The 24,072-nt window shown below is 38.4% G+C and overlaps 1 protein-coding gene across 4 annotated transcripts; it reads left to right on the top strand.

Annotated features, from left to right (window-relative positions):
- Positions 1 to 471: 471 nt before the first annotated feature.
- mta3 (metastasis associated 1 family, member 3) lies at positions 472 to 24,072 on the top strand. 4 transcript variants are annotated; one of them, XM_056770782.1, is made up of 20 exons: positions 472 to 732; positions 2,238 to 2,305; positions 3,432 to 3,525; positions 5,265 to 5,391; positions 6,925 to 6,988; positions 7,075 to 7,192; positions 7,955 to 8,057; positions 8,558 to 8,657; positions 8,750 to 8,938; positions 11,398 to 11,472; positions 11,578 to 11,636; positions 11,752 to 11,873; positions 12,659 to 12,816; positions 13,138 to 13,360; positions 17,187 to 17,279; positions 17,366 to 17,548; positions 18,210 to 18,241; positions 19,332 to 19,456; positions 21,121 to 21,140; positions 22,891 to 23,028. In XM_056770782.1, exons 1-19 carry the CDS (start codon positions 705 to 707, stop codon positions 21,125 to 21,127), a joined length of 1,968 nt encoding a protein of 655 aa, XP_056626760.1. In that variant the 5' UTR covers positions 472 to 704; the 3' UTR covers positions 21,128 to 21,140; positions 22,891 to 23,028. The 4 variants fall into 4 exon arrangements, with proteins under 4 accessions (XP_056626760.1, XP_056626759.1, XP_056626758.1 ...); XM_056770781.1 differs by lacking the exon at positions 21,121 to 21,140 and having other exon boundaries at positions 19,335 to 19,456; positions 22,891 to 24,072; XM_056770780.1 differs by lacking the exon at positions 21,121 to 21,140 and having other exon boundaries at positions 22,891 to 24,072.

The following is a 24,072-nucleotide window of genomic DNA, read 5'->3' as shown; positions in this document are numbered from 1 at the left end:
GTAGTGTAGTAGTGTACAATCTAAATGGTTGTGTCTTTGTTGATTGACACTGAGAAACCAACACTGAAAAAGATGTTTTCACTATTAAAAGCAATGCTCGGCAAGATTTGACTTCAAGAGTTCTTGCAAATATTTGACACCCCGCTCAATTAGATATTCGCGCAAATATTATGCATTTCTTTCCTAAATTTGCATACCACTTTGACAAAAAGGTTTTATCGAGAATATTATATATAATATAGCCTATATAGTCAAAGGCATGATACAACGCATTTCTCTACATTACTATTACATTTATTTGCATTTAAAAATAATGGAAATGTTTTAAGTCACATAACATAAAATGATATTAGTCAACAAAGTGTAATTTTATCATTCTGTGTGGAATAGTCATGAGTGGCATGCAGGCTGTGGATTTCATTCACGCTTTCCTCCTCCTCCTTTCTCTCTCCTCCTCTCATCAGGAAGCTGCGCTCGAGCTTTTTCTAGCGCGTGAGTGAGTTACTGTATTGTACTGTGAATCTCGGGAGGGGGGCTGCAAAAAATCTCCCATTCTTTCTGAGGTTCACCCCCCATACTTACAACACCTCACTTCAGATCGATCTTTACCCGATCGGAAGACGTAGATGCCTTCTTGATTCACGTACTCATTTTGTTTTGTTTTAGTTTATGGTTTGGTTTTTTAACACTCCGGGAGGGCAGAAATGGCGGCCAACATGTACCGGGTCGGAGGTATGTCCGTCTATATTTTTGAATAAACGCGAGTCACAACATGGCCAGCGCCGTGAGGTCTGTCTGGAAAGCAAGGGCTCACTTTAGCGGGATTCTCGCTACCAGTCGCTCTTTTATAAACTGTTAACTCGTGTAATGTCCTTGTGAAAGGTAGCAATAACGTGGATGGAGAATATTTTGGGTTGTGATGTGGGTCAGGCCTCTTAAACTATCATAGCCGCACTAGCATTTAGCGAGCGGGCTATGTTGCTAGCTAGCCACATCGTAAACAAATAATCATCACTTTGTGTAAAAATTCACGTGAGGGCGTATATAGAGCACGTATCGCGATTTTAACCATTCTGAGAGTAACGTGGGGTTTGGTCGAGGACGTGATGGTTTTTGACGGCGATGTGTTTCTTTGTAATCATTTGTCTCTCTTTTGGCACGTATCCATTAGTTACGGGTCCTCATTCGGCATGCAAGGTAGCAAAGCGAGCTAGCTTTTACAACCACCCGTGACTCTGTTTTCTGCAGAGCAACCAGATTGAGTTTATCGACCCTAATTGACCAAAAACACCACTATTTTAACGTTATATTGTTGTAAAGCGTGTTTTTATCAGCACATCCGCCGCATTGTTTGTTTGTGGAATTAGCTTGCTACGTTACAGTCAATGCCGCGGTATATCATATTGTTTCATGGTATCGTTAATTTCGCGGAGATACAAAGGTTGTTGCACATCGAGCGTAAATTCTTCATCCTTAGAGATGTTTGAATAGGAAGACTGTTTATTAAAATGTTACATAATTACAATCTAACACTTCTGCCCGTTTTGTGCTCTTTAATGATACAGTGTATCGGAATTTGACCAATATGATAATGGACAAAATATTCATTTTCATGAATGTTGTTTGTTTGTCAGCCTGCAATGCCATATAATCTACTGAAAATGTATTTAAGGAAAGCCCTGACTTGAGTGTAGTGATGTTAGATTGTGTATTAAGTATATGGAGTTAAACCCTTGTTTTTAATATACAAATGCAAATCAATTTGAACATTTTGCATTCCCATTTTTAAGGTTAATGTTTGCATTACAAATTAATTATGAATCATCAGCTGTTATCATCACAACCATTGCAAAATTATGTCCAGTGAGATTCAATGGTGTTCTTCTGGTTCCCATTCACAACATAATATCCCACAAATAGAAACCAAGACATTATAGTAGAAACCCACAGAGACCATTATAGTTTCCGGCAAAAACAGTACTATTCCCATTATAACCATTAAAACCCTCAACATTTCTGATATGATTTTTGTAAATGGCTTTAAACCTAGAAAGAATACTGAAAACAGGTGCACTAATTCCCTCTTTCTCTTTGCACTGTGTATCCATTTTATCTCTTTCTGTGCTTACGAAGTCTAAACAAGGTGGTTAATACATATACTGGCTAGTTCATTCGGTCTTTGCATCCTTTTCCAGCCCTGATGTTAAAAATATTAATTTTGTTTTTTCCTGCTGCAGATTATGTCTTCTTTGAGAACTCTTCAAGCAACCCCTATCTGATCAGAAGAATAGAGGAACTGAATAAGGTACGGTGCCCTCGGGCCAGGGAGGGAAAAATGTACGTTGTTGATCACTGGGTATATCGGTAGGGTGTGGAGACAACACGGTCATGACATCGACACAGGGTGTTCAGCCAGCTTGACAGGAGCCAAATAACTGGCATTTCTCTGCTCTGCCACTATTTCCAACAGCTGTTTTTTGAGAAACTGTATCTGTGCACCTCATAGAATGCAACAAGACTGCAAACAGGACACCTTTGAAAATTAAGAAAAAATTTATGAATGTAATGTATATAAAATGTATGTATATAAGTCTGGCCTGACATTTACTTTTTTTACATTTGGCAGAAGCTTTTATCCAAAGCGACTTGCATTCCATTATCCTATACATTTATACTTCGGCATGTGCTAACCCCTGGGTTCGAACCCACAACCTCAGTGTTAGCTCTTACCACTGAGCTACAGGAAAGCTTAATACATATTATCGTATTTAGTATTGTTAGCCAAAGTGAGTAATGCAAAGCCATTTCATTGTCACGTTCTGCCTTGGCTGTCACTGATGTGAATGTCAAAATGCTAAACTGCAGAAACCCATTGGTTAGTTTTCACATTTTGATCCAATGCATTTTTGATGTATTTGTCAAAAGACTGGATTTACTTGTCTAACAAATTCAGTTAGCTTGCAGGTGAAAATTCTCCTACAGACTTTGTCTCCGTGGCCAGAGACATGCTCAGCCTATATTATTTCCACAAGCACTTCCACAGATTTGTAGTCCTACACAGTAGGATTGAGGGGAATTGACTAGTCTAGAAGTTAACTACAATCCTATGTAGGCATTTTGTCAAAGTGACAAAGGTGGGATCGCAAGGTCTTGTTTAAATGATGAAAAACTCCAGATCAAATTTAGTTTTGCATTTATCATGCACATAATTCCCCCATACACACCGGATTGCTGTTGTTTTTACTCTCAGGAGTGCAGACACAGCAGGTTTTTATATTCAGCACTGCTGATTAAACAACAGACTGTTACATAGGGTTCAGGTGTTTTTAGTATTGATTAAAAAAGGTGTTAGGTTCCGTGTCCCCAGTGACTGGGGGGTGCGTTTGCACGTGACGTTTCCTCAAGCTGGCCCTGTTTGGATCTCTTTTCAGACGGCGAGCGGCAATGTGGAGGCAAAGGTGGTCTGTTTCTACAGGAGAAGAGACATCTCACAGAGCCTCATTCAGCTGGCAGACAAACATGCAAGTAAGTGAACGCTCTTCATGGGTTTTTATCACGTGAATAAATGTATTGTCGAGGAAACCAAGGACGGTCTGTTACGTGCCAGGTGTAAGTGGTCATTTGCATGATAATGATAAATAACTGAAATTGGTCATGCGCATGTGTCTGTCTTCTGTTGCAAGTCTGCGGGGTAGCAGTGACGTATGGAAACTTACAATACCAGATGCCTGTAATTGGGCAACAGGGCTTTCTAATTTCCTAATGTCTCGGGGAACGGAGCCCCTCAACAAATTTGTCTTCATAAACTGGTTACGAATCACAATTTTCATCGTGCGTTAATGAGATTCTTCAAATTCACATGTCTGTTTTGCTGTACTCGGCCAGTTTTTAGATCTTGACTAAATTAGTTGCTCAAGTCTATTATCAAAGGTAATAAGTGGGATACATTTGTGGGTTTGCTGTCTCAGACTGCCAGTAGACTTGAAGAATGCTAATGACCATTCATCATTGCAGATATCTAAATTTAGCTTCTCCAGTACAGTAAACAAAGGTTTTGTGAATAATTGTAATGCTCTGGTTTCATTTGGGTATGGTTCATTTTAAATGCAAGGACATATTGCTGGCATATGCGCATGTTAGAGATATCTTATGTTACTGATTTTACTCTGCTTGATGTTAAACCTAAACTCTGTTTTAATGGTAGACTTTGCAACATTAAAGGTAACTAGAAGTCTAACGCCCGTTTTACACTGGACGCGTATGCAGCGCATGTTTTATTGTTAAAATTATTTTTAGATGTTAACAGATGAGAGTATTCAAAATGTGTCGCTATGACTTCACTCACACTCTCCTATGGTGAGTTAACCCTTTGGTAGACTCCGCCTCAGACGTCACGCACACGGACCGTTTGCTAAACGTCTTATGCATGAGGCAGACTTTCTTGAAGCACTTCACCATGTTCGTACTCTGCTTCATGCAAGTCGTCATCTGATTGGTTGAATTCAAAGGGAAACTGGGAGATATGTCGCATTATTTAACGGTAGTATGGAATTAAGTTTTCAAGTTTACAATGGTTGCTTTAAGAATTCATCACGATCGACTAAACACTTAATTCTGAAAAGTATGCGAGGTTCAGGGCATACATTTATAATCATTTTGTTGACGTTAACTTTTGACACGTTTGTGAATATACACGGGTCTGTTACTGCGGAGACATTTCCATGGCGCGGCACAAAAAGTGATTGGTTGCTTTACCTGTCAGTCATATGGCCACTCGGGCCTTTGCCAAAGAAAGCGGTGATAAGTTCCAGACCTTCAGTATGAAGGCTGCACGAGACTAACCCTTTATTGACCTCTTATCCTTCAAAGCATGATGGATTTTTATTTGTACTACGTGGATCTAAAAGAGAACGAAACAGATACAACGAATAGTATTGCGATCAAAGTGCTTTGATGAAGTTCTGGAAGATATTTTGCTCATTGATGGATTTAAAATAACCTAATGCGAATTTGCATTGTTGCACTGCGGTACCAAGGCAGCACTGTGCATACGCTGGTGGTGTGAAAGGACAATGGACACGCGCTGCCAAATCTCTCCCTATGCGCTGCTCCCGCTTTGCCTACAACCTGCAAACGCTTGCGGTGTGAAACGGGCGTCAGACTTTCAAAACGTAGGAATCCTTATGCAATGTAAATGGTCAACTTTATTGTATTTGACTTGTATGTGCCTTCTGACCAAATTCTAATTCCCTGTATGTGAACAGAGGACCTGGAAGAAGAGAAGGAAATTCCCATGGAGCCGGATTTTTCTGAAAAACAGAAACATCAGCTCCGACACAGAGAGCTTTTCCTTTCCCGCCAGTACGAGTCCCTTCCCGCCACACACATTAGGTAAACGCACACAATGCACTCCTGACCCTGTATCACAAGTTGTCGGAACGAAATACGAAAAAATGTAAATGGTATGACGGCAACCACATCCCTGAGCTCACCTGGCCACCTTTCAGATGCGATTGTGTAATATCATTAATAGCCTTTTTGTTCAAAACTATGGTGCATTTTCACGATTACAGTCTCATGCAATGCCGCATAACCCCCAAGTCTTCTCACTAGGCTGTGAGTCACATCCATTCCTTTGTTGCCCGAAAGCACCCCAGGGCTTTTGTAGCACCCGCTGTTATTCAGGTGATAAATGAATTAGCAGCTGGGAGCCGGGTGGCTGCGCTTCTAATCAAAGGAAAGTCTCCTACAAGCAACATTAATGATTCAGGATTCAAAGAAGCTTTATTGCATGATAAAACAAATTTGACAATGCCAAAGCACAGGAATATTTTAAATAAACATTCTGCGATAAAAATATATAAGTATCTATGTACACATCAATATCAACAGAAATAGAGCAAAGTATTGACAAAAGTTCTCAGTGAGGGTGACAGGATCCTGACATATAGTGTCATATTGTGTGTGTTGTGTGAGTGTTTTGTTCTGTTGTGCTGGTTGTTCTTTTGTCGTGGCTGGACTTTACATATCAAGCAGCTAGGTTTGAGCTCACTGAGCTAATGCTGGTGTTGTGGTTTGGGGATGCCCGCAGTGCTTGAGCAACATTGATATCAACCTCCAAAAGGAAATGGCATTTTCTTTCCTCATTTCTATAGTTGTTTTGGCTTTTAGTTTTTAATGGAATTTATTTTTGATTTAAGAGAATATATGTCAAGTTTAAACAATATACACCTTCCGCAAGCATTTCTTAATTTCTTATAAAAAGTGATGGGGACATGCCCCACCATGGATTTGGGATGTATAGCACTGTCACTGATTTTGTTTACATTATGTCAAAAATAACTGATATTAAAATATAAAAATAAGTTTCCTCGAACCCCGTCACTTTTTTCCTATTAGACAGTCGTTTCATTAATTTGAATGAATCTGCTGATTTAGACAGTTTCTGTAAATAACCCATACCAAACATGACAGGAGATCCTCATTGCCTTTTAAATACATTCAATTTAAAATGCTTATGAGCAGCGTATGGCTCAGAAATCTACAGTTTGTGTCTTGGTAAGACTCTGAATCATTTAGAAAAGGAGCACAGACTGAATAGCATCCTTTAATTCACTCCTCAATTAATTTTTGTACATTGTTTTCTAGTCCACTGTGCCTGCTTCTTATCTGTTAGCCATTTCCTCTTTCTGCCCTCTCTCCAAACCCTTTAATTTCCTCCCTGATTGTCCTCTCACCCATCTTTTCTCACCTTTTCATCTGTGCTCATATCACCCTCACACGTTCATGCAGTCTTCTGTAATCTTGCATCTAGTTAGTCCCCCTCCTCCCCCTCTGTAGTGTGCTGTGGATTAGAGGCAGCTGTATGTACGACATAACATACATTGGCTTTCTTTTTAATCATTTCTTTTTCTTTTGAAACAGGGGGAAATGCAGCGTGGCACTTCTGAACGAGACCGAATCGGTTCTGTCGTACCTGGACAAAGAGGTAAAATCATATGTTAGTTTTTAGATGGTGTTTTGCTTCGATTGGATGTCTAATTTTTCGGGATGCTTTGTCTCTCTGACTCTCAGGACACATTTTTTTATTCGCTGGTGTACGACCCCACACAGAAGACACTGTTGGCCGACAAAGGGGAGATTCGTGTGGGTCCGCGCTTTCAGGCTGACGTTCCCGAGATGCTACAGGAAGGTTAGTATATAATGCCAAACAGTACCTTGCTTTTGAACTCTGCCTCTAGCTCGGGGGGGCCTAAAAATGTGTTAGATTGAGTCTGATTACTCTATTTGGGAGGTCTGAGGGGAGAAGGTGATTTATTTTGCGTTTTGTGAAGTTTGTTGCCTCTGGAACTGATCGAGCCAAGGAGCCTTGCTGCACATTTGCGGTGTTAACTTTCCCAGCGAGTTTGATTTGCGAGCACTGGCGCATCACATGGAAAAAACGGAACGTTTACAGTATCAGCGTCTAGTATCAGTCAAGTGTGAAATTGCTCCTCTGTCAGTCTGTGACCCCACAATAACCACTCTCTTAAACTTGGAAAAATGTCCAGTCAACAACTCCTATCCTCTATAAAAGGAGGCTTGTGACAGTGCGGTTGAAGTTTTTTTATGATGCAAACATACCTAGATGTGACAATACATTGACAAGATTGATTCAGAGGATCATCTTTGTGAAGGATATTAGATGTGAGCCAACATGCATAACTCAATTATTGTGACCTTTTTGTTTAGCATAAACCATTTACAGTTCAGTGTTTATAAAACACAAAATTGGGTCTTTATCGTGAACTTTTTGAGCTTCCATCATTACTTATTGCCAGGTTTGATTTATGTGTTGATTCACCTAGTTGCCACGGTAACAAGTGGCCTAGGGCTTACTTGGCAGGATTGTTGAAGGCATATTTATCATATGGTTTTACACAGCCGGTTCTAACAAAATCAAATTTGACTATAGGGGAACCTGATGACAGAGACCAATCCAAAATGGAGGTCAGGATGTGGGACCCAGAATGTCCGCTGACAAATAAGCAAATCGACCAGTTCTTGGTGGTCGCACGGTATGTTTTAAATTTTTCTTCTTGGCTATGCCATATTAACAAAAGGGTACAGTCATTCTTAACTGTTTTTTGGAGACCCAGATATACTGGACATCAATTGATGACGGTATCAAAATTGCTTATCGCACAAGACGATAAAATGTTAACTCTTAAATTTATTAACATTACCGAATGATCACATGGTTTCTTATGCGTTTTGTTAACTTGCTTTCATAGTTTGTTAAATGTCTCTAAATTCAAGTTACATGCTTTTGACAACTCCGTTGTAGGAACAAACCATGCTTATCCTTAAATATTCAAAAAATCCACATTTTTGTAATTGGTTGCTTTTAATAAATTGTCCTTATCCTTGTTTTTTTCCTTGTGGAAAACTGGGACCCACTTTTTGATCTCAACCCACTTCAGAACTTATAAACTGTTTCTTTAAGACACCAAAATTCGTGCTTTTCATTATAATGGCATATTTAAAGTTTTGTGTGACTCTGGTGATTTGTGTTCAGAGCTGTCGGTACGTTTGCCCGGGCGTTGGACTGCAGCAGCTCTGTCAGACAGCCCAGCTTACACATGAGCGCCGCGGCAGCCTCACGAGACATCACACTGGTACCCACCCGCATCTTCTCTCTCACTCGATATATCCGTTAGAGAGGTGATAAAAGGGATTGATTCCTTCTGTCTTGTCTCATGTGTTCTAGTTTCATGCCATGGACACCCTGCACCGGCACGGCTATGACCTGTCCAGCGCCCTGAGCGTGCTGGTTCCTCAAGGAGGACCTGTGTTGTGCCGAGACGAGATGGAGGAGTGGAGCTCTTCAGAGGCGAACCTGTTCGAGGAGGCGCTGGAGAAATACGGCAAGGACTTCAACGATATCCGGCAAGACTTTGTGAGTGGCTAGCAGACAGTTTGTTTTATTGGACGCATATAAAAGATGGGTGTGGAAGAGTTTCTAAACTAGTTATGGATTGGTACACAAAAAAGTATAAATTTAAAAAAGTAATCGTTCAGTTAAAATTAGACATTGCACATAAATGAGTACAAAGTGGTGTGCAATATTGCAAAAAGGCGTGTCTGCTGCACCGTTTGTATCGTGAAAAGTTCTGCACTATGGAAACAAATGTCAGGAGTCTTCAGACCAGTTTGTCATGGCTGAACAAGCTTTATTTTAAAACAGGGTTAACAGAAAGCAACCAACCCATGTTTTTAAATAGAATAATGTACTTACACAATTTGTTAACATCCAAGAAAGTTGTTCAAGGTCACTTTCCTTCTGTCTGTGGATGAGGTGGCTCTTATGCCAAGTTGATACAAAATTGATGCAACAACGTGGCTTTGCAATCATATCTTGACCCTTGAATTGAAATTGAATCCTTAGTAATATCCACTCCTAACAGAACAAGAACAGACAAAAATAGCGAAACTGCTCGAACAGAACTAGTCTGTGTGGTACTTGTAGTATATCTAATGATAGGATGAAGAGGAGCAGAAATGAAATGAAGAAATGAAGTATGGGTGAACAATGAGAAGATTGAAAAAGCTGAATGGATTTGACTTGGAGCGTGATTCCAATTGACCTAACTGTGCACAGTTGAGCTGTTGATCTTGTGAGACAAGAGTACTTATTTGTGTCTGGTCTGGAGCGAGATGTTCAGCGTGAGGGTTTGATCAGGATGAAGAGCTGGTTTTATTGCTCTGAGAAATGGGCTTTCGTTAGTTTGTGGTTTGCTTTTTAAAACAGAACAAAACTGCAGCACTTCTACCGAAACAATTTGCTGCAAACAATAAGACCGGCTTCTTCACCACTCAATAGTCCAGTAAAGATCGACTTGATTTATATTAAAGCTCTTTGAAATGCTGCTCTGGTCGTCTTTCTTTTCTCCCCTTTATTTTCTTGTCTGTCTTTAAGCGATCATTGATTGATTTGTACTATTGCTGAAAGATAGAAGAGAAGTGATGATAAACAGTCTCTCATCATCCCTGCAACTGTCTGGGCTTTTCTTTTCTATTCATAATTCATCTCGATTGGTTAATTGTCTTAAAACTGGGATCAATCTGCTGTCGTGCGTGTCAGATGCTAGGCTGTTTTGAACTTGAAAAAGTCCACTTGCCTCTTCAGTGATCTAAAAATAGCTGTGTCAACCTGAAAGACAGTGTCGTGTGAAATGTTCATTTAGTGTCCTTAGTGAGATGGTGCACAGGAAAGAGAAGTCAGAGGCCGCTGTAACACAAAAAAACACAGATGTACCGGTTCCTTATAGGGATCAAACCACTTGATCTGATAAAACCAACACGTAACAATGGCAGAAACTGGTTGAAGTGAGTGGGAGGCCACAGTTTTTTTTTTACTGAAAATCTTCAAGCCTTCTAAAGCAGATAAGCTTTCCTAAACTGAAACTAAGACAAAAGTACCATATATTTAAACTAAACAAAAAAGCAAAAACTTAAATTAAGATTCAAAAGACGCTTTATATACAAATACAATACAAATATTCAATATATAAAACAAACATTCAGGGTTAGAATTTTTTTGGTAAAGAAATTAAGAACTTTGCTGCTTTTTGTTAAAAAAAGTGTCTTTACATTTGATCCATTTATTTTTAACCAAATTGAAAACCAGATTGATCAATTTCTAATGATTGTTCTTATGTCTTGAGTTCAAGAAACACAGAAGTTAAAAATACTGTAACCACAAAATGAAGCGCTAAAAATACATTTCCAGCACCTCAGGATATTAATGTGAATGTTCTTACACCAGCTGTCGGCACAGAACACCTCTGTGCTCCTTTTTATACTCTGATCAGCCTTGCATAGACGAAAGCCAAAAGTGGGGGCTCGACCAGCTTGATTTGCGATTTCTTAATTTTTTTCGCCCGTTTCTTCAACGCTTCCTTGCGCTCAGCAGGTGCTCATGAATAATCATGTGCGTCTGCATGGGATTCCAGACATACAGACAAAATAAACGATGTGCGAATTAAAAGACTTCATTCTACATCTCTATTAAAATCAATGTGGAGTTTTATTGTGGGGTACAAAGTTTAAGTTAATATTAAAATCTGGTGTTTAGTTGTCTTGTTTCCAGGTACAGATACAATAACAATAGTGTTACTAATCAAATACTAATGAATTCTAAAACATTTTTTTTCTTTTGTTATACAATTTAAAGTTTGCTTGTGTTTTAATTGAAAATGCAAAATAGAAGCACTTCCACTAGTGTGGGCTCGTATTTTGTGTATCTCAATTGAGCCGATTATGAGGAGCTTTTTGGACCGCTAAACAAGAACTTGAGGTGCATCTTCGGTTCAACCTCCTCATGGTCCTTCTGAAGTTACTTATCTTTTATTTCAGCTTCCTTGGAAGTCGCTGACCAGCATCATCGAGTATTATTACATGTGGAAAACCACAGACAGATATGTTCAGCAGGTGAGTAGCTGTTTACGTTTTTCTAATGGCTAAAAGGTTTACACGGAAAAAGATTCTGACTGTTGACTCCTTGATTTAGCTTTGTGCGTTTATTCTTTACTTCAGAAACGATTGAAAGCAGCCGAAGCAGAAAGCAAACTGAAGCAAGTCTACATCCCAACATAGTAAGTGTGAATACTTGTAAATGTTTAGGCCTCTCCTAAATTCGCACTATTTATGTGCGTCACTTCTCCTGTAAAGAATTAAAGTGTGAAATCTCATTTGCTTTCTGCCCTACAGCAACAAACCCAACCCTAACCAGATCTCCGTAAGCAACGGCAAGATGGCAACTGTGAACGGCGCAGCGGGCACAGGCAGTTTCCACACGGCCGGAGGCGGCCGCGCATGCGAGAGCTGTTTTGGTGAGTAAGCACCCTCTTCATCCAATTACAGTCAGCATAGCCATCCAATCAATTCACTCTTCCCAGAGGACATGTCAGGCTCTCAATGTGATCAATTGGATGGGATGCTACGTTTTCAACCTTTTATCTTCCAATCTGTGTGATCGACAGTGATAAGTTTTGATCGATATTGTTTTATAGTAACGAACGCATGATGAAAGCAAAAAGATATTTCGATTTTTCTCAACATTTAATCCTCTTTCAGTGTTTGCTTGAAGATTAGATTTAAATTGCATTCAGCATTGAAGCCTGAATGGTCTCAGATATCTGCAAGTTTTTTATTATTTAACATTTTGTCATAACTGCCTAGAATTTAGCAATTTTAGTAGTTGAGTTTGGATTGCTATTTGCAGTTTCAACAGTTTTTTGTTTCAATGGTAAAATGTTTCCTCCTGTCCCCATGTTTGAGCAGTTTGTAGGTAGATTTTTATTCTGTAAAAAACATGGCTTTATCGCGGTTTCCTAATTTCTTTGTTTGAGTGGCTCGACATTGGCATTAAAATGGAATAACATGTACCTTCAATGTCTTTAAATTTGCATTGAAAAAAGCCTTTGTTGCTGATATGGCATTAAAGACAAGTAAAAAGAATAAGTAAAAAGTAAATGACACACCGCTAAAAATCACAAATTGTGATTTATGGATGAAGCTGCATTGGGATTTTTTTTCTTAACCGGAATATGAGCAGTTGTTCATTATCCGTCCCCTGTAATGTAGCTGTCATTAAATCTCCTGTTGTTGTTTACAGCTGTACAGTCTCCCCAGTGGTACTCTTGGGGTCCTCCGAACATGCAGTGTCGCTTATGCGTGTCCTGTTGGATGTACTGGAAAAAGTATGGTGGGCTTAAGATGCCAAGCAGAGCCGAGGGGGCAGAGGAAAAGACGCCTCCAAGTCCTTCACACACCGTGAGTAATAAATGTATTTAGTGTGCAGATCAACAGTGTGGCATACAGTATGTGTTTGACGAAAGGTGCATGTTGAATTAAGAATTACTTTGAATGAAGACAGGTCAGGAAGACTATCTCTCTCTTTTCCTTGTCTTTATTTGGCCAGCCTTGTGTAGCTGAACCTTTGATCGTGACGAAAGGACCATATAGGGGGGAAAAGGGGTTAGAATAGAACGAATTATGGCAGTGGGTGTTCAAATCGATGCTGAGATTTAAGCCTGCTGATTTTAAATGTCTCCTCTTTGTATAATCGCCTTAATACAATAATATTCTCTATAGGAGGTGCGTTCTCGTGGTCACGGGCCCCGCCCGTCTTCCCACATGGTTCCGATGAGGAACAGCGGTAGCCCCAAATCCTCCATGAAGACCAAGCAAGCGTTCCTGCTGCAGGCCACGCGCCTCACCAAACTGGCGCGTCACATGTGCCGTGACCTCATCAGGCTGCGCCGGGCAGCGCGCCGCCCATTTGTGCCCATTAACTGTGGCGCCATAAAGGCGGAGTGTAAGAGCTCTTTAAATTCCTAACTTCAGCCTCGTGTACAAATGCACACATACATCCACCCACTCACACACCCATCACCCGCAAAGCCCCGCCCGCTCTGTTCCCTGACCACACGTCTCCACATCTCACTGTGTCATTCCTCCCCTCCATATTCTTGTCTTGTACTGTTTTTATTATTATTATAATTATTGTTATTATATTATTATTTTGGTTTTTGTATACCCCCACCCCATTTCCAATAAAGACTGCCTGTCCTCCATAATTTGTGTTTCAATCATCTTTTCAGTTCAAATTCACTTTTGGCATACGTGTTGACTTGGGTTAAGTGTGTTGTGAGGTTTTTTGTATTTGGTGAAGAGAGTTTTATATGGACACAGAGCACACAAAGATAATTGAATATATTATGGTATTGCTTTTCCCCAAATTGTAAATATACTTGAAATGCATATCATAATCGGAGCCTTAAATTTAAAGCTTCATTGTTAGAATTAAGCTATATTCTGCACACTGTGATGCACTAAATTGACTATTGATAATGTTTCAGTAACATGTTTTGATATTTTTCAATTAATTTTTGATGAAAGTCTTCCTTTTTCCCCTACATAAATATCAGCAATATGCTCGCCTGCAATCACTTCACAGCTTTTTAATGTTTCACTTCGTACTGCCGGGAGATGTAGTTTTGTCATTGATCGGAAGGTTTGGAAGGATTTCAGGCTTGGATTGATGGACTATGGGTTTCTTTTTATAGTGTGAAATAAAATAAACATTCTTTAATTTGTTTGAATTTGGGTATTTACATTTGCTGGACTGAGTGTCACTATAGGTAGCAGTGTACTTCTTGGGAAAGTTTGGTTAAGACAGAAGGCCGTTTAGCTTTTGCATAAAATAAATATCTTCCAAGGTTTTGAACAGGGATATTTTATATATAATTTTCAGAAAATGACATCGAAAACAATCTGTGTGAACCGTACTAGCATGGGACTTTTCATTTGTACACATTTTAAATGGTGTTTTCATATTTTTTTGCAAAACGTATTTACTGACTGAGATTTAAATATTGGACTGTACAATGTGTGAGCAGTTTTGTAGGCTATAGCACTTGGTTAAAACGGTTAAAGAACGGTCCCGAGCTAGTCTATAGAGAAAAGTGCAGAATTGCAGGTAAATGGATGGTTCACACAAAAAATTAAACCTTTATCGTTTATTCACCCTCAAGTTCTTTCTTACGTGTGATATGTCTCAGTGGGTTTGTGTGCATACAATGGAAGTCAATTGGTTCCCAAATTGTTTGGTTACCAACAATCTTCAAAATATCTGTGTCCTGCAGAAGAAAATCACACAGGTTTAGAATAACATGAGGATGAATAAATGTATATGCAAGCTCATCTTTAATCTGTATTAATGGTCTACCCCTGTATATGGACAGTCAATCTTTTACATAGAATGAGAATAGAATGGAGTTCAACAATGCACTTAACAACAAAGAAATATCACTAAGAGAACTTTAATTGTAAAATTGTATTTTATTGCTGCAAGCTGGTGTACTCTGGAACCGAAGAATTCTTCTGATCTATTGTGAGGTAGCTTAAGGAATTGCTTTTTAAAATCTAAAACGGATCCATCAAGTAAATAACATTGCCAGTCTTTTGTCTATGTAATGGCATCGTGAAGGAGGGTTTGTTTTATTTGCGAGAACTCTTGTTAGCTGATATTCTTTGTGTTTCAGTAATGGAATGATGATGGACTATTGGTTTCTCTGTGTTGGCAAAATTTATGATCTAATTAACCGGAGGCACAGCAAGTGGAAAAACATTTGAAAAATGTTGAGTCATCAGTTAGAGGTCTATGTAGACATTGCCTATTGTTTGGGACGAAGTTTGAAGTTAGTCCTATTCTGAAAGTTTGCACACTGAAACTATAATTTATCAAATGGTCAATTGAAAACTGGGAAAGTTGGTCAATGGCAGTTATTGATTAAGACATCTGGTTTTTAGAAGTGTGAAGCCGGCGTGGTGTGCAAGAAAGCTTGAATCGAATTTTAACCAAGGGAAGGAGAAATAGTCCTGCATTGCAGTTTAGACGCCTGTTTGAGGCTGGTATTTTGTTACCAAACCAAGCGTTGGTGGTGTTATTGGGGCCTATAGTCTACTATATAGATTTGAATTAGTTTTCAATCCTATATTGATGGCAATAATTTCTAAAGATGAATAATACATAAAATGTGAAAGCGTTGTGAAATAAAATGAATTAGTAGGTATGTTTGACAGGAAAAACTTTGCAATATCATAAAACCTCAAGTGCAACATGCTTTTAAATAAGGCACAGATGAGGTTACACATCACAGACGCCATTTCCGTCACATGCACTTTTAAGTAAATCAGTTTAACATGTAAATCAAGGAGCAAATCACCTGCCCTAGGCCTTTTTTTGCCCACCTTCGCAATGCCCTCCTTCAATCATACGATCCATTCTGCGCTTCCATTCCACCTCTGTCTCCACCCCGGACACACATCTCTATGTATCCCCAACCATAAAAAGTTCTACACGTTTCTGTGTCCTGAATCTCAAGGGACCAGGGGGGCATGCTCTTTGGTTTGTCTCTCTTTTGTTTTTCTTTGTGTGAATGTCTTGTGGCCAAGCAAACACAAATAAAACCATGGCTGAAACCATCCTATGAGTCCTTGTAGTTTCATGTGTCTCGTGTATCTGTCCATCATCGTGTTGCACGCACACCGAGAGCAGAGCAGTGATCGTGTGAAGTCTGTCATTTCCGATAGCATGAGCTCCGGTCGTGACATCATTGTGTTGATTTGTTCGGTGAATGTGCGCACTCATAAAAAGCTGCTGTGAATGCAACATTGCATTTGCTTTTCTTCTTTCAACTTCATTTTTACATGCTGGCTAACTAGGTTACATTTCACATTTTGCCTGGGATAAATCAGACATGTGCATGAGAATCACTTAATAATCTAATTCATAGCATCAAGGTGTGAGATGCAGACTAAAAAAAATCATATTGCTTTTGTCATTTTATTCCATTTTGTTTTGCATGGGAACTCAGGTCCATTTCAGACAATCATAAAGCAAAATGATGTTCAGTAAAAAACATGCATCAATATAGGGTGCAAGGTAAATTATTTATGGGATTTTTTTATTGCATTATGTTTTTAGTGACTTTCTTTGCATTCAAGCTATACAATACTGTTTGCACTATTTAAATAATTTAAACCAGCATTTACTGTTTAAACAAAAAAATCTAACATGGAAAGAACTATTTCAGCACTTCCCCAAAGGCATAGCCCGACACTAAGGTTTCGTTCAATTTAAAGAATGGGTTTTATGTCAGTAGATAATGCAACACCTGGTTCACTTATTCCACATTAGATGTATTGTTGAAGAGGCAATGAATTGAAGTACATCAGTACATCTGAGCTCTGGCAAGACAATACGAAGAACTGCCTGAAGAAAATGACTTAAACTGCTTTCAACTCCTGGAGTTTTAATGAATTTTAAAATGAACTGCTGAAAGTTGGAGAGATTGTAATGGGTTCATTGGGATCAGATCAATAGTCTATAGTTCGGGAGGGCGGGGGGATACTCACCGGGGCCTAAAGAATGAGCGGTGAAGCGATGCGTTGACTCTATGTGCCGAAATCCCGAGAGATTTGTCACCACTGGGCGGTGTATCACAGCGGCATCCATCAAGCTGACCTATTCAGTATGCTTGCGTCGGTATACGTGTGTGCTTGAGAATGTCTTTTTGTAGCTCATTGACTTGGCTCTGTCTCCATTTGTTTGTTCTGTACTGCTGGTTGATGAATAGATATGATCCGGGTGTCAGAAGGCATGACGGGGCGACCGACGAAGCCCAAATCCTCTCCGAGGAGCACCCTGACCAGCGTCCTTCAGTATCTCGGTGAGAACAGCTTTTTGCTCTCTGCGTACGAGGTCACTGCTGGAACTGAGATGCTACAGTGATGTTTTGATATTCTGATGTTTTAGAATCTCGTCCGGCACCTCACGTTCAACGGTCCCACCGCACCCCCGGCCTTCAGGTGCAGCCCCCGCGGCGACTTCTTTCTTCTCTTCCCAGTCACGGCCCGCTTGGCATGTTGGGAAAACGGAGCTATCATCACCATAGCAGGGTCGAGTCCGCAGAGAGAAGGGCAGGTGCACCAGGACAAGGTGGTTGTGTGATTTAAACGTATAGTGTGTGATGCAAATGACCACATTGAAAATCAATCATTGGTTAAAAAACAAGCTTATAGTGATAGTTCACCCAAAAAAGGAAGATTCTGTCATCATTTACTCACCCTATGGTCATTTCAAACATTTATAACTTTTTTCTACAGCAGAACACATATTTTGAAGAATGTTGGTAGCCGAACAACACTGGCCCCCGTTCACTTCTATTGTATGGACACAAAATCAATGCAAGTGAATGGGGTCCAGTTACCAACATTATTCAAAATATCTTCTGTGGTGATGAGCGGAAGAAACTCATACAGGTTTGAAATGACAAGAGGGTGAGTAAATTATGACAGAAAGTAAGCAATCACAAAACAAAGGTTAAGAAAGAAAAAGACAAAAAATAAGGATTGTTTTCGATTCTGCACTGGTTTTCATTGATTTACATTGCATTGTGCATTGTGCATTGTGTTGACCATTGCTGGTCTAACATGGATTATCATGTGTTGAAATGAAACCGACAAATACTTAAACATGAATATATGTTCATTTCCATGCGTTAATGTTTCATTAAAACTGTTATGATACTAATACTTGTATCCCACTGTAAAAAAATAGATAAACCACATGACTATCTCTCAACATGTCTTTTTTTTAGAAAACCCAGCTCATGTTGTGGGACCCGTTCCGGTAAGTATCATAGACTTCATCAGCATAAACTGCACTTCTGAGATCCCATTAGACTCAAGCAATCACATCCGTTCAAATCTGCTGATTCTACTGTACTGGAAAAAATAATAACTCAAAGGCTTCTTTGTTGCTTAGAGAAAGAGAAAAAGTTCTGTATTATAAGACTTTCAACCACAGATGCTACTGATGATGAAAATTGGTCTGGTGACAGCTTCAATCTTCAGCCTCAAAGGTTTCTCTCAGATTATTGCGGCTGGGTACAATGGAAATGAGAAATGAGAGACAGCTAAACAAACGCGAAGGCAGACGTTGTTCTTTCATGAGATAACTAATGTAAATATGGTGGGCTTGCTTTAACACTCGTTTTTATGGCTACAGATATTATTTTTATGCAAATGCCTCCGCAAAACTTCAGGGATCCCAGGCAGACTTTTCGCAATTATCATTGGTAGAAACAATTCATGATAACAATATTATCATGATATCTTTTTGAAGAGTTTATTTGCAAAAACAGATAACTTAAACAGATAAAAATCTTCAAACATCATGTTTTTATTATGTTATCATGTTTTTTGTTGTGTTTTGTTGTGTTAGTTAACTGCTTTTTTTGTTATTATTACTTAATCAAAACAATTAAACTGCAGTATGTTTTTACAATCACAATAAATAACATGATTTCTGAAAAATGTATAACATAACTTCATAACTTATCCGTTTATCTCTTCATTTAAATGTTTGTTGTTTTAATTCAAATATATATTGCTCCTGTCTGTTTATTTTGTGTTTTCTCTTTTTGGCCAATGAATTAAATTTAAAAGTGTAGCGAGGCAGAGATATGTTTCTTTTTTGGCTCTTAAGGCAAAACTTGAAACAGATGTGGAAATTTTATGATACAGTATTATATCTTTGGTATTAAAACAGTATTTATAATTATTGTTTTAATACCACGTTTATTGTCAATACTACTATTTTGTGATTCAAAACTGTTCATAAAATTATTTATGAAAACAATTCTAAAGAAAATAAGACTTTCATTGGAGGTCTGTGTCTTGACTGAAGATGTAAACTATCCTTCTCTGTTCCTCTCTAGCAGCATAACGGAAGCAGCACCGGTGGTTCTAACCTTCGTGGCAGTGGCCTGATGCAGCGCAAGAGACGACCCAACTGGATCGATGCCCCGGATGACAGCTTCTTCCTGGTTTCCAGAGAGACGAGGTGTGCAACCCCACCTCGCTGTCCGCTCCTCAGACCCAAACTTGTCACGTGCCTTGTTCGCTCACTGTGCAGTCGTTTGATTAACTTTACTCTGGCCCATGCACGGAGCCGTCAGGGAAATTTAATACAGAACAGCAGGGCGGAGATGCTCGATGTCAAAAAGCCCTTGTGCTGTTCTTTCATGATTGGCACCTGCAGAGATTATCCCCTGAGATGGCATGACACATCTGATTAGGCTTCTATCATTTTGATTAAACCATCACGTGAGCGTGACTGATTTTAGTGACAGTGTAATTACTGCATTGGTCATACCCAGTGACAGTGACGGGTTAGAGATCTTAAACCGCAATTGTCAAAGGAGGAAATGGGTCAGTCAATCTCACAGATGTCTGTGATCTTTCAGTTACAAAGATGCTATATTTAGAAATATCCATGATCCTGTAAATTTGGGGCAACATGGACAAAACACTTTTTGTTTACTATAAATGAAACCTGATTTTGGGATGCAGATTGAGGTTAGTTTTAATCTAGAGAGACTCCACAGGTAACTTAATCATATAACACTTCACAAACATACACTACCTTAGGTTTAGACACACTTGATTTGATTTTATGTTAGTCATGATTGTAAAAATTGTGTTGAAGATGTTTTAAATACTCAACATTAGTTGTGTAAACAAGTACAATTTAAACTATTTTAAGTGGGTGGCAGGGTACACTGTAAAAAACAACTAGTAAGATTTACTTAATTTTTTGTGTTATTTGTACTTTTACTTTAATTTTACTTCAAAAAACTTTGTTCAAAAACTTAACACAAAAATTAAGTAAAATTTATTATAAAACGTTAACTTTACTTAAAAAACAGTGTGCAACAACTTGACACAAAAAATGAAGTTAACTTTATTTAAAAGACAAAAAATTCAAATAAAATTAACTTGAAATACTGTGCAAAACTTAAGTAAATCCTATAGTTGTTTTTTACAGTCAAAAGTGCTTGGCATACATAGCAACTTACAAATTTAATAATTAAAATAAATAAAAATGCTGGCTGTTTTGAATGATCTAAATTAATTATAATCATTTTATTTTGCAGTTTAATTTAGTTTATTTTACAGCTTATTCACCTTTATTTTCACTGCTAAATAAATAGAATACAAAGAATTAATAATAACAATAAGGCTGGTGTGTCTAAACGCTTTACTGGTAGTGTTTCTGCAGAAATACACAGACCTCAATGTAAATTAGATTTATTTCCCTTTATTAAATGTTATGGCGAAGCACCTCAGAATAGTTCAGTAATCCACTATCCCCTTTTCACAATATTTCTTGACACTTTTTTATGCAGAAAATATTAACTCATCCACTTTTAATTCTCAGTCAACAGAAATGAAATATAAAAGGATTACAAGCTGCAGAATTGAATGAATTCCTAACTAAATATGTACAGCTGCATGAATTTTCCGCATCCACCATGTTAATGACTGACATCCCTGTTTGCTCTGGAGTACAGATTGGAACATTAAATAAAACATGTATTAATTTAAATTACAAATTAGTTACGTTGGGTAGAGGAAATTAGACATTTTGATTTACCCTGTTTCATGGATCCGTTTTTTCTTGACTACTTACTAGTGACTGTTTGTTGTCTCATTTTGTTGCTGCAGCTGTTAGACACCTTCTCATGGTAAGATCGCACACACCGTACACAAAGGCTAAACCACATTACCTGTGGAGTCTTGCAAAATGCATAAAATGTATGACCAAAACAGACACAGGATTAACCAATGCAATGAATATGATTGGCTATTTTTTGGCGTTGACACCTCAAACTGCATAATTTTCCCAATGTGGGGTAGAATGCAGATATTTATAGGAGGTTTGGTGCTGAGAAAATCCAAGTCTAAGTAGCTGTGAACTGGAGCTGTAAGAAAAAAGCTTTTCCATTACAGTCCCATCCATGAGCCACGACCCGCACGACTCCCTCTGGCCTTCAGCACTAAACGGATGCATGGCTAAATTTAGAGCCCCTGTTCTGAAAGATTAGCCTTTAACTAGGCAGGAAACCTGGAGACAAATGAAATTTGGTCTGTGGCTCAGACCAGTTTTACACCATCATAACAGACTGTCAGGTTTCCCTCTTCTTGACATTTTTTATACTTTTTAGGTTGTTTTTTTACATGACACTTGAATGTTTTAACTCAGTCACTTTGTAGTTTGTGTAGTGTTTGTGGTTGCTTAAATGGCTCATATCCATCAGCGTCTTCTGTGATTTCCTTCCGATTAATGTGTACTTGGATTCACTCATGTAGTGTGATTTATATAGTAAACACTGATGTTATGAATGCACACAGCACATTTTAGATCAAAATCATTCATTTGTTGTTCGAGACCTTTTTCATGGTTTTGTCATTAGGGTCAATTTAATCTAAAGGCAGTTCCCTGTGGATGACTGTCGGCCACATTCATTTTTGCATGAACATAGCACCCAGGCAATTTTCCATTACTTACATTGCTTCTGATCATGAGTAGAACATTATTTATGTCACTGAGTCATGTTGATTTATGTCATTTTCACCTAATAATTCCAAGCTGTTACATCTATCGTACGTGCCCACTCGAGCTGTGCACACAAAAACTATTTCTTTCTTTTTCATTCCTTCTTTCTTTCTTCTTTCTTTCTTTCTTTGCTATTCAAACATCTGAGTCTACGTTGAAATCCTGAACTTGGAAATAACAAACTTTTAGAATTTTTATAGTTTTTAAATAATATCAAAGAAATGCATTAAAAAGATTTAAGATATTTGCTCAAATAAGCAAATTTGTTACAATGCAAAAGAAGCATTTTAACAAGTGGACTTTTTGAAGTTTGAATGGTATTATATATTTAATACATTTAACATGATGTATTTTACACAAACAAGCAATTATGAGGGCATGTTGTCATCACACATCAACTTGTGACAGTGTCTACTAGTCTATCGTCTGTTTCTACTACACAATTTACAAACTTTATTCATTTTTCTCAGAAGGGAATTGACATCAGCTCTACTGAGTTTGGAAACAATATGCAACATCAAGATCCCACAAACTTGCAAAACAGAACAAAGCATGTTAGTTCTGCTCGATATTTTAGCAATATCCTGTTTGTACATGATCAGTAACAATTTACCACATGACCGTCAGAGATGAGTTCATGTACATGCTGAATCACTGTCATTTTTCATAACTGCAGATTATTGATTTAATCAGTCTTTTATGGTTCATGTACAACATGACAAAACCAAATAACTCAAAACAGAAAATCATGTTTTCTTTCAAACATCTTCTTATAAGTTCTGTACGGCTTGCTCACAAGAAATACTTTAATATACAAAAATCTGTCTAGACATGTTTTGCAAAAAGCAATATATAAAATTTCTCTTATTTCCTTTTAGGAAAGCCAGAAGGATGCTCTCCCGTTCACAGTTAAGAAGAGCGTGTAGACAACCTTGTGAGCAGATCAACCTGTGCAGGATCCCTCAGGGGCCAGCGCAGGTACCTGTACTGGCACCCCCCCACCCCAGTTTACGGATGCGAGGTCCGATCGTCATCCACGACTGACCCTCGCCTGCGATGCTCCCTCGGCCTGTTCTGTTAGTTTGTCATTCGCTGCCTAAATCTGCACTGCACAGGCCACAAACCACTTAAAAGCTTCTAGTTCTTTAAATTTTGTACATTCGCTTACTCTTCTGGACAAAAAGCTTCAAGGCACATAGTAAATAAAGCATTAAGCCATTTTGTAAGTACTGAATACTCAAGTTTAATTTCAACACTTTACCTGGAAGCGAGGTATAGCATCAGCAGGTCTTTGGTAAGAACGGCTGAAGGGACTAAATGGAGTTGGCCATGCCACATAGGTATCATGTACAGATCAATGCTAACGAATGCTGACCACTCTCAAAAGACTTTTTTGAGAAGTTTTAATGTACTCTTTGTAAGTTCATTTGCTCTGCTATGGATTCCTTTTTTTCTCTATATCTTCTGTGTGTATCATGACAAGTACAAGTTTGTGAACTGTTTTTTATATTGTATTTAAACAAGGACTGGACCTCTCTGTCCGACAGTATTGTATGTTATTGACGATTCCTTAATTTAAATAATGATCTTAACTGGGAGCATGTTCAATAGATTCTTTTACCTGATGATGTTTTGTTACTGCATATAATGATTTGCGGAGGTCATGCCAGTATTTGCATTTCCCCTTAAATTTAAACAACTATTCTGATCATGAATCTAGAATATTAGAGACTTTACAGTTTACGGTGTTCAATAACACCTTTTGGTTTAGAAAATCACTGGCATGTTGACTTAAGAGGGGGAAAAAGAAACAGCGATTTTTTTTGCACTTGACTTTCGCGTTAACTATTTCAAATGAGATTCTTACAATTCAGAGCATTCCTCTATGGGAATATTCATCATCCAGGCTGTTTATATAGCATGTGACCGTGATAATGATAAGCTCATTTTGATTTCTATGCCTCATACATTTATGTTGTGTTTCATTGTATGTCACACATTTACTGAAATATGCCTAATAAAAAAAGCGCAGTACAGATTGTATGTCTGTGTAAAGACAA

This window comes from Triplophysa dalaica, chromosome 17 (assembly GCF_015846415.1).
Source record: "Triplophysa dalaica isolate WHDGS20190420 chromosome 17, ASM1584641v1, whole genome shotgun sequence".
Classification (NCBI taxonomy): domain Eukaryota; kingdom Metazoa; phylum Chordata; class Actinopteri; order Cypriniformes; family Nemacheilidae; genus Triplophysa; species Triplophysa dalaica.
The sequence above is the reverse complement of the archived record's forward strand: the minus strand, read 5'-3'. Positions and strand labels throughout refer to the sequence as shown.

Excerpts from the sequence above, each read along its gene's own strand:
- mta3 (XM_056770780.1), top strand. The coding sequence starts at position 705 with ATGGCGGCCAACATGTACCGGGTCGGAG. Across the intron at positions 5,392-6,924 it reads CTTCCCGCCACACACATTAG|GGGGAAATGCAGCGTGGCAC; the intron begins GTAAACGCACAC and ends CTTTTGAAACAG. Across the intron at positions 11,473-11,577 it reads CAGACAGATATGTTCAGCAG|AAACGATTGAAAGCAGCCGA; the intron begins GTGAGTAGCTGT and ends TCTTTACTTCAG.